We start from the raw sequence: 16946 nt of genomic DNA, 5'->3' as shown, positions 1-16946 counted from the left end.
GTCTTTTTCATCAGATGGTACTTGATTCACCATGAACAATCAACATTGGGCTCATGTATCTAGGGGCTGGGGTAAGGACAACATGATTTCAGCTGTAGCACTGCATTCTCTGAAGAGACAATATAGCCAAAACACACATGCACCCCAAGAGGAGGGAAATTAGCATCTCCATTCACTAATATAGTGGCAGCAGTAGGATTTCACTACAAAAAGAAACTGAGTTCTCCAAAACAATGAACTTGCATCTATCTTTTAGTTTCACTGAATAACCAAGTGACCAAAGGAGTATAACTAGCAAGGTAGTAAGATGTGTAATAAAATACAACTGGAACCACCAATATGTTTCTTTATTTTCAAGTTGAAATATAGAATGATAATAAGCGATAAAGACAAACAAAGATGCAAAATAACACCTTGTAGAATACAAACAGAATCATGAATGCTATCTACAGCCCATTTATGTACTAAGAAATTGGTCTTCCAGCTAGCACTTATCATTGATAGCCTACAAATGAAGAACAACAGTAGACAAATAGAAACTTTCCATATGAAATAGGTTTTCTAGTTACTCATTGATCATTGTATGGAAAACTGTACTCAAAAGGCGAAACTTCCCATATGAGATAGGGGACATTGTAAGCAACATATGGAGCATCTACAGATGCCAACTGAGCTCTCATGCGAAAAATATAGGGGCTACACAGCTTTGTCTGACCACCTACAATTGTGTTATAATAAAGACACCAGAACGCAGGTCAATGAAAAATGTCATGCCTAAATCTGACGGTCATTTTTAAGGTCCCTTGGATGGCAGAAAAGGATAAATCCAACCCCTTCAATTTCAAATACTGGCTTCCATTATTTGCACCATGCCTCTTGCCATTTTCTAGAATTATTTTGATGCCGCTCCACCTTTTTGATTTACTATTATGGCTGCCAACTTTTAAAAACTGCATTTAGATGCTATTTTTGTCTACAGGAACTAACCTTTTCTGGAAGCAAAAAGCCTTGAAAATTTATGAAGGCATGAAAAGCACATCCACATACAAGGCCTGTGAGCTGGGCCCCTACAGCCATTCTGCCCAGTGCGCACAGCTGAGGCTAAATGCCAGGTGCATGGCCGTTGTGCTGCCCAGGTGTATGCTGCCAATGGGCCATGCTCCCTTGCTGCTCATGCGAAGGACCCTTGTTGACCTCTTGCTGCCTAGTTGTTGCTTCCACTGAAACAACTCAAACCTCTTCTACCCTGGTGGTCTTGCCACTACCTTTAAGAGGCCATGTGGACAATCAGCACATCAGTCAATATTTACCACCTTTGCTGGACCTCGCATAATTTTGATCATAAAATACTTACTCATACATTAATGCACACCAAATTGCATCTCGAATCCATCCAAACACATACCAAATGCATCAGTTTGCACCTACGCATGATGCCTACCATGCCGAGGCTTGGGGAAATTATGAAAACACCCTTTAGCCATATGAAAACACTGAACATGTGCCAAAAAAACATCTGAACTTAATCAGAGGCATACAAACATCACCAACCATCACAGTGAGTTCTCTACCTTGTTTTTCTTTCTCTTTTCTTCTTTTCCCTTTGGTTTTTTTTTTAGGGGGGGGGGGGGGGGGGGTAATGTAAAATGACAAGGATGCTCTTCAGCATCAAAGCACAACAAAACAAATGCAAAACACTCTAAGCTTATCTCTAACACCTCCAACAAAGTTGAAAAAGTATTACCAAGCATTTCACCGTAAACCCACATGACTCATATGCTCAAAAATGCAAATGGGTCTCAGGTCAGCAGAACTGCAGAACTGCAGAAGTCTGCATGCCGTTAAAACACTTCAAATTGTGCACTATGTCATATCACCTCTAAATTTGCAACCTTGCTAGATTTGCTCCTAAATCGTGTGACCTTAGAGGATCAACATAGTGTCTCCGTCCAAACTTGGAATTCGATTACTCTAGTTGCATTGAGAAAACAAGATTACATAACTCTCCGGTTCATGAGATCTTCGATTCTCCCAATTGGAAGTTCCAAATTGACTCCAAAGTGACCCTGCCTGCATGCTCCTATGATGTACTTCCAGCAACTGACATAGACCAAGACCTGGTGTTTCCAGCCTTTGTCAAAAATCACAAAGCACAATAAAAACACTAGCAAACACCTATGAACAGGGCCAAACATGCCAGAAGCCTCAGTAAATGAACATACTAGTGTCTGATCCATTTTACAGATCCAACCATGCCAATTCGAACAGTGTACTACCACAGCCTCCAGAATCGCTGCCACAATATTGTATGTCTGCATGGCTACTGCTACCCAAACAAACAGTATCACTGCAATTTGGGTGAGTGTGTTGGTGAAGTGACTGTTTTAACAATGACACCAACCACAGCCATAGTTCAACTAATCCTATGGATAGGAGTACTAGAACCTATTACAATTCGATGAACTAAAAAGTAACTATTCCCAACTCCTAAGAATTAAAAATAAAAAAGTAAATAGACTACTAAAAGCCCATGCAAGCAAAAGCTAAAACCCAGGTAGGTGGTTGGTTGGTTCAACACCTCAAAAGGTCCAATCTTGGACTTTCAAATACAACTGCTACCTTTCTTGCAGCTGTACTTTAAGCCAATATTTTACCAACATCCTTTCTCCACTTACTCCTTGAGATTTTGCATTGGACCGCCCAACATGATATCAGAGCACATTGAAACAGATTGTTGTGTTGTTCTACAAAAATAAAGGCAAAGGTTCTTCGGACTTCACAAGTTTCATCTAACAAACATGATGGATTTTTCTACCCAGGCATTGGGTTCATTTCCATGTTCAACAAGCAAGTAGAGCATGCATGATACCCATCTCTAACTTGAGTGGGAGATTTGGATGTTTGCATTGGTTGTACACACTTTGGTGTGAGACTCGAGAAAGACTGCATATTGTCGGTATTGTTCATCCCAAAAGCCCAAACTGTGAGGTAAAACCCACAATGTATATCAAGTATCAACAAACACCAACAGCCCCCTCCTGCAGACACAAAGTGTAGGGATGCAAGTGCAACAACACATACCGCAAACCCCTCATGTTTAACAGGAGATTGAACACCTAACCTCCTAGCTTCAATATCTTGTTCCAATCACTTATACTTAAAGCTTAAGCTGTAAGTAAGGAGCCACAGCAATGGATATCAACAAACACAACATGAACCTCATCCTTCTAGTTAGGGTTTTCTCATAAGTAGGGTTATAACCATGAGAAAGAATTAAGCAAAGTCTTTCCTCAGGGTGGATGTAGGCTTCCATACCCAAACCACATAAACCATCACATATTCTCTATTGTTCTTTCTTCCATCTCTTTTCCTTGACAAAGTGTTTTTTTATTATTTTATTTACTTTGTAATTTTAAATGATAAGCAGGGCTACCGATCATCACCTGTCAAAGAAACTAGAGGAACTAGAAGTACGCATCTTTGAAGCAGTGGAAGCTGTTCCTTTTATGCTTGTTGTGACATTTCTGTTGTGGCCTGATGTTGATGAGTTTGTAACAGAACTGTTTTTTGATGGCAAGCATTTCGACTTGTCCTTTCCATCCTCTGTCCTCTTCAATGAAGCCAATCCACAAGTCTTGGTAGAGAATACTTCATTACTCGTTACCCTGTGCAAAGCTGGGTCTTCCTTATTGCCTCCGCCATATGAGTGTCTATGTCCACCAATGCTTTCTTGCAGAATCTTTTGGTTTTCAATCTGGAAAATAATTCAACTTTCATGTACTATAAATACTCAAGACGGAAAACCATGGAGAAATACACAATTCATTTGTGAGGAACACATGTTTACACGCAGCTACCCAAACATGGGAGGTGGGTCCAGTGAAATTATTTAATACAGAATCAGCTATTGGTGTCACGTTACAAACAATTGTTTTCTCAAAAGGAAAAATGTGATTGTATAGCAAACTAGCGATTTGTTTCATGCTCACATCCACTTAAATATGACTTTTAGGATAGTAAACTAATAATAAAACTACCCAAACCTATGGTAAGAAAAACAACCTTTTTGGTTATATTACAAGATTTAACATAAAAGTCTATGTATCAAAGAATTTACATAAGAAAGATACGAATCTATGTTATGTATTCTATTATTAATCATGCATTACAGAAGATCATGCTACATAGCCCCATTGAGAATTTCAAGTTAAATGGAAGGTTTTTCCTTTTATTTTGGGTGAATAAATAATTCATTACCAAGACCACAACACCAGGGGAGAGAAATTATACAAGAGGAAGAGAAAGAGAAAGACCAAGACAGCCTGAAACTAGAAGAGAGGCTGAATCAAGGTTCCCATTCAGGGCCTTTAAAAAAGAAAAACATAACGAGCTTGTTTGTTGGAGTATCAACAAAATGACAATGAGGTAAAATAGAAAGCTTGAAGCCAACATCACAATTGATGGCTTTTCAAATCTTGTCAAAGGGATGAGAGTTGGAGGAGCCAACCTCCCCCCCCCCCCCAAAAAAAAAAAAAAAAAAAAAAAGAAGCATTGCAAATTGGGGTCCCTCAAATCATGTACCAAAGCCATTCCTTGGAGAAGGGAAGGATATTTCTCTTCCAGGGCTGGCAGCTGCCTAAAACCATACCAAATAGACGTAAACATATACCAATGATTTTACCACTATTAATCTGTGAAATGAGGCAATCCATTTGTGGGGTTCCAGTTGAGGCTAGGTGAGACATCTAATCATATCTTCTTCTTCATTGTCCATTCCCTTCAACCAGGTTAACTCTAAACTAGTGCGCATAACCAGTGATTCAAATCTGAGATTCCTCACAGAACTCAACAACAAAACATTCAGCATTATCTTCATATCTGGCAATCAGATGCCATACTGAGCTACTGCATGGTTACAAAATTTGTTCTAGGTATCTGTTTTAAGTTCAAGTTCTTAAATTTGCTAATACTATCATCCAGATACTTTTTTGGGATTATTGTCCTCCCTTAGATAATCAATTATTGCAACTGAGTTCCGTTTTACTGACCAGGTCATACTCTATTCTGCTATTGTCCTGGGAACACTCCACCTTCATTGATATCAGTCCTTGAGAGTTCTTCAAGAGAGACTCTTCTGTATCTTCAAATCGGATAAAAGATTTGGTTTTAGGTTCTCCTGTTACAATAGATTACTCCTTGCATTCTTAAGTGCATCCGATATCCTGATCCTGTTTTGTTGGGTTCTCTTAGCCAGTAATTCTTCTCAGCAGTTCTGGTTCATTACTTAATCCTACACTTTTAGGCTTTCAGAAACCCAACATTAATAGAAAAACTGATTTACAATGCCTTAAGCATCCCATATATGTAAAGATTCTAAAAAGCAGGTACCTCTTAAATTACACAATTACAGTCAAATCCAATATGAGTAAACTAAACCAGTCAAATCAAGATCCAATTCTGAATCTTGAAAAGGAACGGCTCCATATGCATCTACTATATAGTAAAAGAAAAAAAAGGAAAAATAAGCTTCAGTATCAAATCACTCACCTCATGCACCAAGATTTGCTTCATAGCTGGAGAGAGTCCAGAGTGTCCAGGTTGATATCCCTGTTTAAAAACAGTGGGAAGAGATTCAGTCAAGATAGCTAAGTAAGAAACAATATTAACCTCATTTTTTCTAATTTTTTCCACACTTATATTAGCCATGCTACTTCCATAAAATAGTAAACTCAATAATCCATGCCTTAAAGTTTATAAAGTCTCTGATGGGGGGATCAAAAGAAAGTGTCACGCTGTCTAAAGCTCCTTCATGTCTTGGAGTACTGAGCAGAGGCTCAGTTTTCATGTTCTTATATGTTATACAGTATGAGACCATTGTGTCAACCAGCTGAGCCAGCTCATTCTTCTCTTTCTCTGAAAGCAAGTGTAATGCTACCTGAAAAAGGGAGGGGGGCATCCACAAGTAAAGCAAAGAGATGCTTCAGTAATCCTATTCAACAAAGTAATCCAAAGATGGAAAAAGAACATAACTCAATAGCTGTAAGGGGTTCATGACCGTAAAATATGAAGATCAGGTTAAAGAATAGTTCCTAGCCAATTCACTTGGCAGTCCAATGGTTCACATGCCTCAGCTTCCCTATGAAATGGATTTGGGATCCAGTCTAGCAATATAGCCATATCTCTGATTAAATTCTCATCATGGACAAGCTTATGACCAGGAGTATGATGCTTGGCAAAATGTGATTTCACTGCAGATATGATGATAACCTGCACATGCACCTTATGCATCAAGATTTTGCTAAATAGGTGTGGTAGGAGTGCCTTTTCTTCTTCTTTATGTGTTTTTTAGATTGACCTAAGGGGAATGATCAATGCCATTTCTAACTGAGAATTAATCAGATATTTTGTGGGGGTACTCCGATTTTTGTGGGAAGCTCTATTCCACGATTCTGGACTCCTGAAAGAGGGGGAAAAAGAATCCAATGACAAGTTCCTCATGTCCAAGAGTGACTCTTATGTCAAAGACCTAATGGTCTTTTGGTCCTTGCCGTCAATGGCTAAGAAGCAGTTTACATAATTATCCAAAATAGGCTTTGGTTACTGGTATTAGTCAAATGTAGACTCCATTAAATCAGGCTTCTCTTCTATATGTTTTAGAAACCCAAAAAAGAGTAGAACAAAAGTTCATATTTTTTTTATCTTTTGGGTCCAGTGAAGCAATGCTGATATTAGATCGCAAGAACATCCCAGGGAAAATACATCAGCAAGATAAAGGATTTAATGGGCTTTTCATCTGTGGTGTGACTGGTGTCATTTCTGGACAATTCAAACATACTCAAAAACTCATAATCTGCTGTATCGATATAAATATCCTCTTGAACTAAGTGATGCAAAATTATAAAACAGGCAGTTAATCCAACAAAATTACTCTTTGTAAAGTAGTACAGTTGTCTGAGTTCAATAGATTCTTAACAAAGATTCTTAACTGATTTGCTTAGGAAATTTTAAAATACCCCAAAGCAGGGACAAGTGATAAATAAAAATATAAAAGAAGGAATACATGGTACTGCCACCTAATGCTTTCACTATGAACAAAAGGAGGAGCAAAAGAAGCACAACAACATGAATGAAGTTTGAATGAGTTACCGGCCTCAGGGTAGGAGGTGAAACAATATGTAACAATGGAGAAACGGCTTCCTCAACAAAATACTCCACTGATAGATGTCTTGATATAGATGGTGAGATTTTGTTGTTCCAAGACTTCAAAATATCCTTCTTTTCCATGGATAGTGTTCTGTATCTGAAAGTTTGCATTGAGATTTAGTGAATTGTTATGGTGCCACACTGCAACAGGGCTAATCTTCAGACAAAAGAGCATTACCTTTGGAAAGACTTTGGCCACTCAATATTTGGTTTTTCAACCTGGGCTACTAGGTTATGAATAGACATGGCAACATTAGGCTGATAAGCTGAAAAGGAAGTGTAGGAATCAAGAGACCACCCAGTATAAATATCCACAAAAGGATGCAAATATTGAAGGGTATGCATGTTAAGTTACCATAAAGTGGCATCTGCTGAGTTCGCATGATATAGTTATGTAAGAGATCAGAAACTCCAAGACCATCCAAGCATTTGACCTGCAAACCAAATTATTGAAAAATCAAATATTTTGTTGACCAAAATTTGCCATTGGACATGTTTTACAGTAACATGGAAAATGGAAAATGGAACAGCAATGTGCTATAAGGCTTACAGTTTTTTGCATCCTCGGATCATGATAACGGAGCTGCAAAATGTTTTCATGAATGCCAACCATTGTCAATTCATAGTCGCCACTGCACGATTAAAAACCTGTAAGGGAACTGGCTGCTTATGGAGAATATTTAAGGCAAGCAAGATCACTGTTAGAATTTTGAACCTACCAATTAGATATGAGGGAGCGCAAAGAGTCAAAATCACTGGAGGTACTGATGCAGCCACTCACAGTTTTGCGTCCATGTTTCAGTTTCCTTTTATGGAAAACCTAAGGTCACATACACATTCTCAAATTAAGCAAATTAGACATGAAAAGTAAATTAGTTAACATAGTGATAGGCATGACTTGCAATACACTACCCCTCTCCAAACATCAAAAACACTTCTTGTTATGTCCTTTTGACCAACCACTTGAGAACCAATCTCCAACTGCACTTCAGAATAAGTAGATGAATCTCTATAAGGTCAATAAAGACTTATTATAGCAGGCAGAGAAATGGAACTTTAATAGCATACCACATTGAGATTTTCCTTTTTCTTGTGGAGGAATTGAAGTGTGTTCAGGCATGAACGGATGTCACAATCTGGAAAAAAAAATAAAAAATCCTGAACCTGAATAAAAGGATAACATAGCACAAGTGCAAATGAAAAGATAAACAAAGATAATCCAGATTGAGAACAAATTGTAACAGAACTGAAAATAACAGTTGTTCTCATTATTATTTTTTTCAGTTGAATATAATGCTATTCCAATATCAAGAAGATTTTCAATAAATCTTGTAGAACCCCAAAAACTTACCTAATGGCTCATGTTATAGAAGCAAATTTCCCACGAATATCAATAGCTTTTTTTTTCTCACTTACTTTTTTTTCTTCTCCCTCACTCTCTCTCATGGTTTGAGGTCACGCGAAATATCAGTAATTTGAAAAGCTGAGATGAGGTTCCCTACAAAACAGGAGAAGTTTTAAATATCAGCCGAGATCTTGGTCGAGTCGAGATCTCAGTTCAAGTTACCCTTTTAATACCCCCTCTCATTGAGCCAAGATGAGATACCTCGTCTAGTCTCAGCTTCTCTCGACCCCTAGCTGCTGTTTACTCCTTTTTAACCGGATTTTTTGCTAGAGAACTGCTGGATCTTGCCCTGAACTGCATCAACATTCTACTTAGCTCATCTGTAACAAGTAATCAACAAGAACCAAGTGCAGCCATTCTTCAAGGAAGGTGAGTTTTCTTCCCCAATTTAATTTTTTTCAATTAATACGTTCTACATTAGGTGTTTTGCGTGTGGATTAAATGCACGTTGATCATTGCCTGTTGTACAACATCGACAACAAGCCTTGTCCCAACTAAATGGGGTCGGCTACATGGCTTCTTGCGTTCCAATCGGTTCTGTTTAAGGCCATTCTAGATATAAGGCCTAAGCCATGCATATCCTTTGTCGCCACTTCTTGTAAGATCATCTTAGGTCTGCCCTTGGCTCATCTGATTCCTTCAACTTGGATTAAATCACTTCTACGTACAGGGGCATTCACAAGCCTCCTTGAACGTGATCATGCCACCTCAAACAACTTTCTCGAAGCTAATCACCTATCGGAGCTACTCCTAGACAAGCTCGAATATGATCATTCCCTATTATATCCTTCCTAGTTTTGCCACTTATCCATCTTAGCATCCTTATTTCAGCTACATTGAGTTTATCTATATGATGCTTCTTAACAGCCCAACACTTTACACCGTACATCATAGCTAGTCATACCATGGTCCTACTGGATTTTCCTTTTGAGCTTTAAAGGCATATGTAGATCGCACAAGACCCTGGATGCACCTCTCCACTACGTCCACCCTATTTTAATTCTTTGGGAAACATCATCCTCTATATCACTTTTTTTTTATTTATGATCGAGCCAAGATACCTAAAACAATCGCTTTAAGCAATCTCCTTCTCATCAAGTTTCACCACCTCATCATCCACCTAATCATGACTAAAGTTACAAACTAGATATTCCCTTTTTGTTCTACTTAGTTTAAAACTTTTATTTCCAAAGCTGCTCTCCATGATTTTAGCATGCTATTAATCCCTACCTATGTCTCATCTATCAACACAATGTCATTAGCAAAAAGCATAAACCAAGGAACCTCATCTTGAATGTCTTTGGTTAATTCATCCATTATAAGTGCAAATAAATATAGGCATGTTGTACAATGTCATGGAACAAAATTTATTTTTTGATTTTTCGGAAATATATATATATATATATATATATATATATATATATATATTTTGGATGAAAGAAAAAAATTCATTAACCAAAAGGGAGAATGGAGGGGGGGGGGGGGAGGGAAGATACAAGATGCAGGGCTATGCCCGACAAGGCCAAACTGCCCTTTTGAATACTACATTGGGGACTAAGAGAACAAAAGATCCATGGCCAAAATTTGAGACAAACATAAGCAATGAGGCTAGCATTTTCTATTTTTCTTCTTCTACTTCTTGGAAGAATGGAGAGGAACTACTTCGCTTGTGGTTCTGGAGAGGGGGAGAGGGGGTTTCAGAAGAAGAAGAATCCTTGGGCTTAGAATTACAAGAAGCAATGCCCATGAAGAAGGCAAGCAGTAATCACGACTGAGAGGAGGAAAGGATTGTCGGGCGAAGATGAGGAGGGGATGGGCCGAGAGTGGGAGGTGGGCCAAGAGCATAGGGGCTGGGAGGAGGGGAAATAAGGGGAAGGTCCATCCTAGGCAAGGAAAAGGATTTTTTTTTTTTGGGGGGGGGGGGGGAGGCATGGGCTGCAAGAGCCTCAGGGCCATTGGCGCGAAGAGCAAGATGGGAAGGGAAATACCAATGGACTGGCTGAGAGGATTGGGACGGTTAGGGGGAGTTGGTCCATAACTGAACCAGGGGGAGATGACTTGCAAAACCATGAAAAGGGGGGATTTCTAGGAGGGAGAAAAAGACAACAAGGGAGTGAGAAGCAACGGGACAAGGGTTGTCAAAGAGATGGAGCAGCGGAAAAATGGACAAAGAGCTAGCAACGACAGTTAGACAGAGAGAGGGCCAACAAATGCAGGTGTAGGAGTTGCAACGACAAAAGGAAAAGGAACTGCATCACTAAAAGCATCATGGAGAGAGGGAGTTTCGAGACTAGTGGTAGCATGGAGAGAGGTTAGAGGCGATGACAAGTTAGGGCTAGTAGCGGTGGTAACAACAGGGGAAAAAAAGGAGTGGATAGTGGGAGACAACAGGACGGTGAAACGATTCAAGGACGAATGTTGATCCAGAAAGGAAGGGGTAAAGAGGATTGGGGTCATCGTTGTGGATCCCCGTCAACAGTTCCTCTAGTATGTAAGTGTTTCACTTCTAACACCTAGGGGCTCTCTAAAGGGTTTAGTAGGAATAGGGGCAGCAGGGAGGCTATCACGACCATTCTCGGATGAGTAAGGACAATGACCAAATAGCTTGCAGGTGGGGGTAATGGAGGAGCTCCAATCGAATCTAACTTCCTGGGAGAAGGAGAGGCCCGATTCTCACATATTTGGGTGTACAAAAGCTTGTCTCGCTTCATGGTCGTTGGAATAGAGGGGGTTCCCAGTTGTTGAGCCCACTATACTTAAACCCTCTCAATACCAATAGTGGAGGAGCAACCCTAGGAGGGAGACCCAGAGGGGAAGTGAGAAGTCCTCCCCATTGAGCTGCAGATGCTGATGCCATTGTAAAAGGAAGAGAGGCTGATTCCTAACCAACCGGGGTTCACTTTCGAGAACCCTGCGATTGCCATTTTCATTAGAAAAATCAAGGAGAAAGAAGTTGTGGTCCATGAGAAAAATCTCTAGAGATCATGAAGTTTTCCATTGTTTTAATAAAGAAGCTTTTACGATTGGGAAGGGAGGGCGTGAACCTAGGAAGTACTAGATAGTGACTCCAGTGAGAGACTTCAATGTCCAAAACACCATCAGGAAAAAATGCCATTTTCCTACCATCCACCACAGAGAGGGAGTCAAATTAAGGGGGAGACCAACATTGGAGGGGAGGGAGGAGGAGAACAATTAGCGGCAAGGAGAGGAAGAGGGTGGCGGAGGTGGTTTTGCCAGAGGGGGGGAGAGGAATGGGGAGGGTCAGAGTCCCTCATGGATTCTTTAAAAAATATATTTTGTAAGAAATTAATACAAATTTTTTTTTAAATGATTGTAGTATATATGCATGGTGAGAAATGTCATTGAAACTTGGCGATATTTCGGTGTGTTGGTAAAGTAGTGACACAAGACCCCCTAGCAAAACAAAATTATAAAATGTCGGCAATTTATTGCCAAAATAGGGTGATATTTTGCTAACGGTCGATATATCGCCCAATAGGGCGATATTTTGCCAAAATAAGCCGGTATTTCATCGAAACAGGGCAATATTTGGTATTGAAATGATAAGATCATTATTTACTTGCCTACACTGGTATAATTGTACTGTTGACTAATGTACATGATATATTATATGTACTTGACTAATATGCTATTGAGATGATGGGATCACTTGTTCTTTTTTTTTCTCTTGCAATTTAATGAAGATCATTGTGTTCTCTTACATCATTTGCATATTTACATTTGTTTAAATTGATGTTCCATACTTCCAGTTTCTCCTCCACATAGGCGGGCATGTGCCGATCAAGAACACCCTTTTACATTAGGTTTTAGGCAAAAATAACGTTCTCAGTGTATTTATTGGCCTCAAATTAGGTAGGACACAAAAAACCAGCTCAAAATAACCCCAAATACCCCTCGAAACTGGGAGCAAAATTTGACCGAAACATTCCCATATTTCTGCAACATATTGCGGAAATATCGGGGTTTCGGTGGGTGGCGAAATGGTGGCATGGAGTGAAAATTCACACCTTTGAGTATATGTTAAGACTCCATTTGAAGGGCTACAACCTCATGGAGTCAATTTTTTCCTATGAATGTTGCTCTTCAAACAGAACTAATTGGAGGGCAAGAATCCATGTAGCTGACCCCCATTTAGTTGGGACAAAGCTTCTTTTTGTTGTTGTTGGTCTTCATTTTTAATTTTCAGATTTAATAAAATAAATGAAATAGTTATGAAAAAAATTAATTTATGGAAGATAAAATTTTAAATGATTCTTATGTTGTGTTGTGTTTTTTTAAAATACAATCATGTTAAAATAAGAACACTAAGTTTGTGTCTTTACAACAAATTGTTCTCTTGTATTAGAATTTTTTAGTTAACATGATGACTCCAACTGACTCAATGGTGCAACGATGTGGTGGTGTTGGCGTCAAAGTGCTCTCTTTGTGGGTTGAATGTGGAGAGTATAGATCATCTATTCATTCAGTGTGATTTTATTGGGCAGCTTTGGCAAAAATTCAGCAGATTTTTTTCTTTTAGATGTTGGCACAGCAAACCTCAGAGAAAGTGTGGGCATGGTGGTGGAGGAAGGCTTCTATTATGGTGCTGGCTGGAGTGTGGATGAAGGGTTTCATTCTGATTCCCCATTTCACGTGGATGGAAAGAAAATCCAGAAAGCATGATGGGGTAGGAAGGGGAGTGGAGTGGGCATACAGGTCAATGTTGTTGGACCTTTGGTGGGACACCTATAGGGTGGAAGGGGCCTTGGGGAGATTGGACCAGGAGGTGGTGTCAAGGGCTGCGTTAAGGGTGAAGGTAAAGCCTCCTGTGGTGCCTAAGGAAGTGGTCTAGAAATGACCTGGTGTGGGTTGGCATAAACTCAATGTTGATGGGTTGGCACTTGGGTTCCCTGGGCATGCAAGGGTGGGTGTGCTGATTCAAGACTCTAGTGCCATGGTGCTGTACTCTTTTCGTTTGTACCTGGGGGTGAAGACTAGCTTGGAGGCTTGAATTCATGGGTTTGATGATCGGCTTGACAGCAGCTCAGTCTATGGGAGTGGAGAGAAGCTGTGGGTAGAAACCGATTTTGTGACAGTGGTGTTAGTGATGAAAGAGCAACAAATTCCCTGTTTTGCGCTGCAGCATTGGTATGGTTTGTGTTCTTATATGGATCAGATTGAGTGGAAGATTTCCCATTGTTACAAGGAAGTGAATCCCACTGCTGACTTTCTTGCAAAATCAGCGGCAAACGATCAAACTTCTTCCCTGGTAGGGGAGTGGCCTGAACATGTTGTGAAGGAGCTGCATTGGAATGTTCTTGAGCTCCCAAGTTTCAGGTTTTAAGTGCATGGTTGGTTACTTGCTGTGCTTTTTATTTTCTGTTCTATTTTTGGAACCAGTGAGTTGGGATGTATGTGGGGCAATTGATGTTGCAGGGATGACTGTCTATGGTTCCTTGGTGTGTATCTCTTTTCTAATCATTTGATAAAAAGTTTGATTCTTTATTCAAATTCAAAAAAATAAAAATACAATTTCATTAGTTTAGTATCTTTAGTTGTTGAAAATGTTAAATGTATTAGTGTATATGAATGTATTTATCTTATGCATCAGTTTAAATGGCTGAACGTGGAGTTAGAAATGGCACTGGTGCTTCTAACATTGTTTGGCAATATGTTGAAGCCTGTTGTGAAAGACAATGATGGTAGAATGGCTTATTGATCAATGATCTCAAGCCCTCTATTTATAATTAAGTGGAAAGTATACTATTACAAGGAATAGAATTTTACATGAATACAAACTCTAATTTAACTCTAATAGAATCCAACACTCCCCCTCAAGTTGAGGCATAGATATTAGTCATGCCCAACTTGCCTACAATAGGAAGGAAATCTCTTTCTTTCAAACCCTTAGTGAAAACATTTGATACTTGGTCTCCAGATCTTACAAAAGGCATGCAGATAAGCCCTTGTTCCAACTTTCCTTTGACAAAGAACCTGTCAATTTCAATGTGCTTAGTTCGATCATGTTGCACCGGATTATTAGCAATACTAATAGCAGCCTTGTTGTCACAATATAACATCATAGGGTTTGGAACTTGGACTCCAATATCTTGCAGCAAGCCTTTCAACCATAGTAGCTCACAAACTCCACAAACCATAGCTATATATTCAGCTTTGGTACTAGATAAAGCTACCACATTCTGTTTCTTACTTCTCCAAGTAACTAGATTACCTCCAATAAAGGTACAGTAACCTGAAATTGACTTCCTGTCTGGAGATCCAGCCCAGTCTGCATCAGTGTATGCTTCTACTTTTAGATTATCAGTGGGTGACAAAAGTATTCCTTTTCCAGGAGTTCCCTTCAAATACTGTAGTATTCTAATAACAACCTTCATATGAGCTAAATATGGATCATGCATGAATTGACTCACTATACCTACAACATAAGCGATGTCTGGCCTGGTGTGGGACAAGTAAATAAGCTTCCCTACCAGCCTTTGGTATCTTCCTTTGTCCACTGGTTCTCCCTCTTTTTCTTTAAATTTAGCTCCAGCTTCAATAGGGGTATCAACTGCTTTACACCCCAACATTCCCACTTCTGATAATAGATCTAGGACATACTTTCTTTGGGATAGGAATATACCTTTATTTGATCGAGCCACCTCAATCCCTAAGAAATACTGTAACTTCCCTAGATCTTTAATTTCAAACTCTCTGCCAAGAAAGTCCTTCAACTTTTGAATTTCTTCACCATCATTCCCTGTGATGACAATATCGTCTACATAGACAATGAGAAGTGTGATGTTAGTACTTGACTTCTTAACAAATAGTGTATGATCAGCATTGCTTTGCTTGTACCCAATAGAAGTCATTGCCTTCAGGAGGCGTCCAAACCAGCATCTAGGAGACTGTTTTAACCCATAGAGTGACCTCTTCAATCGACAAACTTTCCTTGCAGTATTGTCATCGGAGAAACCATGTGGGATTTCCATATAGACCTCTTCTGCTAACTCCCCATGTAAGAAGGCATTCTTTACGTCTAGTTGGTGCAAGTTCCAGTCTTTGTTCACAGCTACAGACAACAGAACTTTGACAGTGTTTAGTTTCGCAACGGGGCAAAGGTCTCCTGATAATCAATCCCATAGGTCTGGGTAAACCCCTTTGCAACTAGTCTAGCTTTCAATTTGTTGACTGATCCATCCATATTTTGTTTAACCACAAATACCCATTTGCAGCCCACTGGTTTTTTTCCTGGAGGAAGTGTAACCAGCTCCCAAGTGTCATTTTTCTTCATTGCCTGCATTTCCTCTACCATAGAGGCCTTCCATCTCTTATCGGCATAGGCTTCCTGCCAACTTTTAGGAACAGATACAGATGACAGAGAGGATATAAAAGCACGGTAGGAGTTAGACAAAGAGTTATAAGAAACATATTTAGCTATCGGATGTTGAGTACAAGATCTGACCCCTTTTCTAACAGCAATAGGAAGATCAGAAGAAGATACCTCAATAGAATCTAATTCTGGAGCAGGAGACTGAAGTGGTAACATATCACCTTTCTCCACCTGCTTTAGCCGGTTGTATTTCTTCCTCTGATAAGTATGTACCTCCTTATTCTGGTCAATTTGGTTTTGAAAGACCCCAACAATGTGTCTCACAAGAGTGGTCTCCCCCTGGCTAGGTTCTTCACATGGTTCAGAAATCGAAGGAGGAGGATTAGAGTCCTCAAGTATACTGGCCGAAGTCTCCCCCTGGTCAAGAAACTCTTCTGAGACTCTTAAGTTGTGTTGGTGTGTGATAGAAAGATCTAGAGTCGGAAAGAACACCTCTCCTCTAGGACTCTCCCCCTGGAGGGGTGTATAGTAAGAGCAAAACTCATGAAAAATTACATCCATGGATACAATGGTTTTCCTGGAAGGAGGATGATAACATTTGTACCCTTTTTGAGTAGCAAAATACCCCAAAAATATGCAGCGTAGGCCGCGGGGAGCCAGCTTACTCTTGTGGGCTGTGATTCTAGCATAACACACACATCCAAAAACCTTTGGGGGAATAACAAAAGAAGAGGCTCCCTGAAGAATCTCATTAGGACATTTAAAACCAAGTATCCTACTGGGCATCCTATTCATAAGGTAAGAAGCAGTGAGTATAGCATCACTCCAGTATTGGTCAGGTACATTCATAGCAATCATAACCCCATTCTGGGCAGCCGTATCAACGCAACTGGTTTGATGTATTATGCCACAGTCAGAGATATATCTTTGAAATTCACCATCAACATACTCTGTGCCATTGTCACTATGAAGGATCTTCACAGTGGCATTGAACTAAGTTTTAAT

General features: G+C 39.6%; 1 protein-coding gene across 1 annotated transcript in view; it reads right to left on the bottom strand.

Annotated features, from left to right (window-relative positions):
* Positions 1 to 16946, bottom strand: part of CTF18 (P-loop containing nucleoside triphosphate hydrolases superfamily protein) — a 38113-nt gene that overhangs the window by 943 nt on the left and 20224 nt on the right. The window contains exons 12-21 of the mRNA XM_089161572.1: positions 8272 to 8339; positions 8116 to 8184; positions 7923 to 8023; positions 7754 to 7835; positions 7559 to 7637; positions 7382 to 7469; positions 7147 to 7300; positions 5744 to 5935; positions 5548 to 5607; positions 3444 to 3754 (exon numbers count right to left, since the gene is read on the bottom strand). Of these exons, the coding sequence (XP_089017698.1) occupies positions 3444 to 3754; positions 5548 to 5607; positions 5744 to 5935; positions 7147 to 7300; positions 7382 to 7469; positions 7559 to 7637; positions 7754 to 7835; positions 7923 to 8023; positions 8116 to 8184; positions 8272 to 8339 (1204 nt within the window). The remainder of the gene's footprint in view (positions 1 to 3443; positions 3755 to 5547; positions 5608 to 5743; positions 5936 to 7146; positions 7301 to 7381; positions 7470 to 7558; positions 7638 to 7753; positions 7836 to 7922; positions 8024 to 8115; positions 8185 to 8271; positions 8340 to 16946) is intronic.

The sequence above is a fragment of the Hakea prostrata genome, chromosome 7 (assembly GCF_041222555.1).
Source record: "Hakea prostrata isolate BN-2017 chromosome 7, UWA_Hpros_2, whole genome shotgun sequence".
In the NCBI taxonomy this organism is placed as follows: Eukaryota; Viridiplantae; Streptophyta; class Magnoliopsida; order Proteales; family Proteaceae; genus Hakea; species Hakea prostrata.
This window is presented reverse-complemented; position numbering and strand designations above follow the sequence as displayed.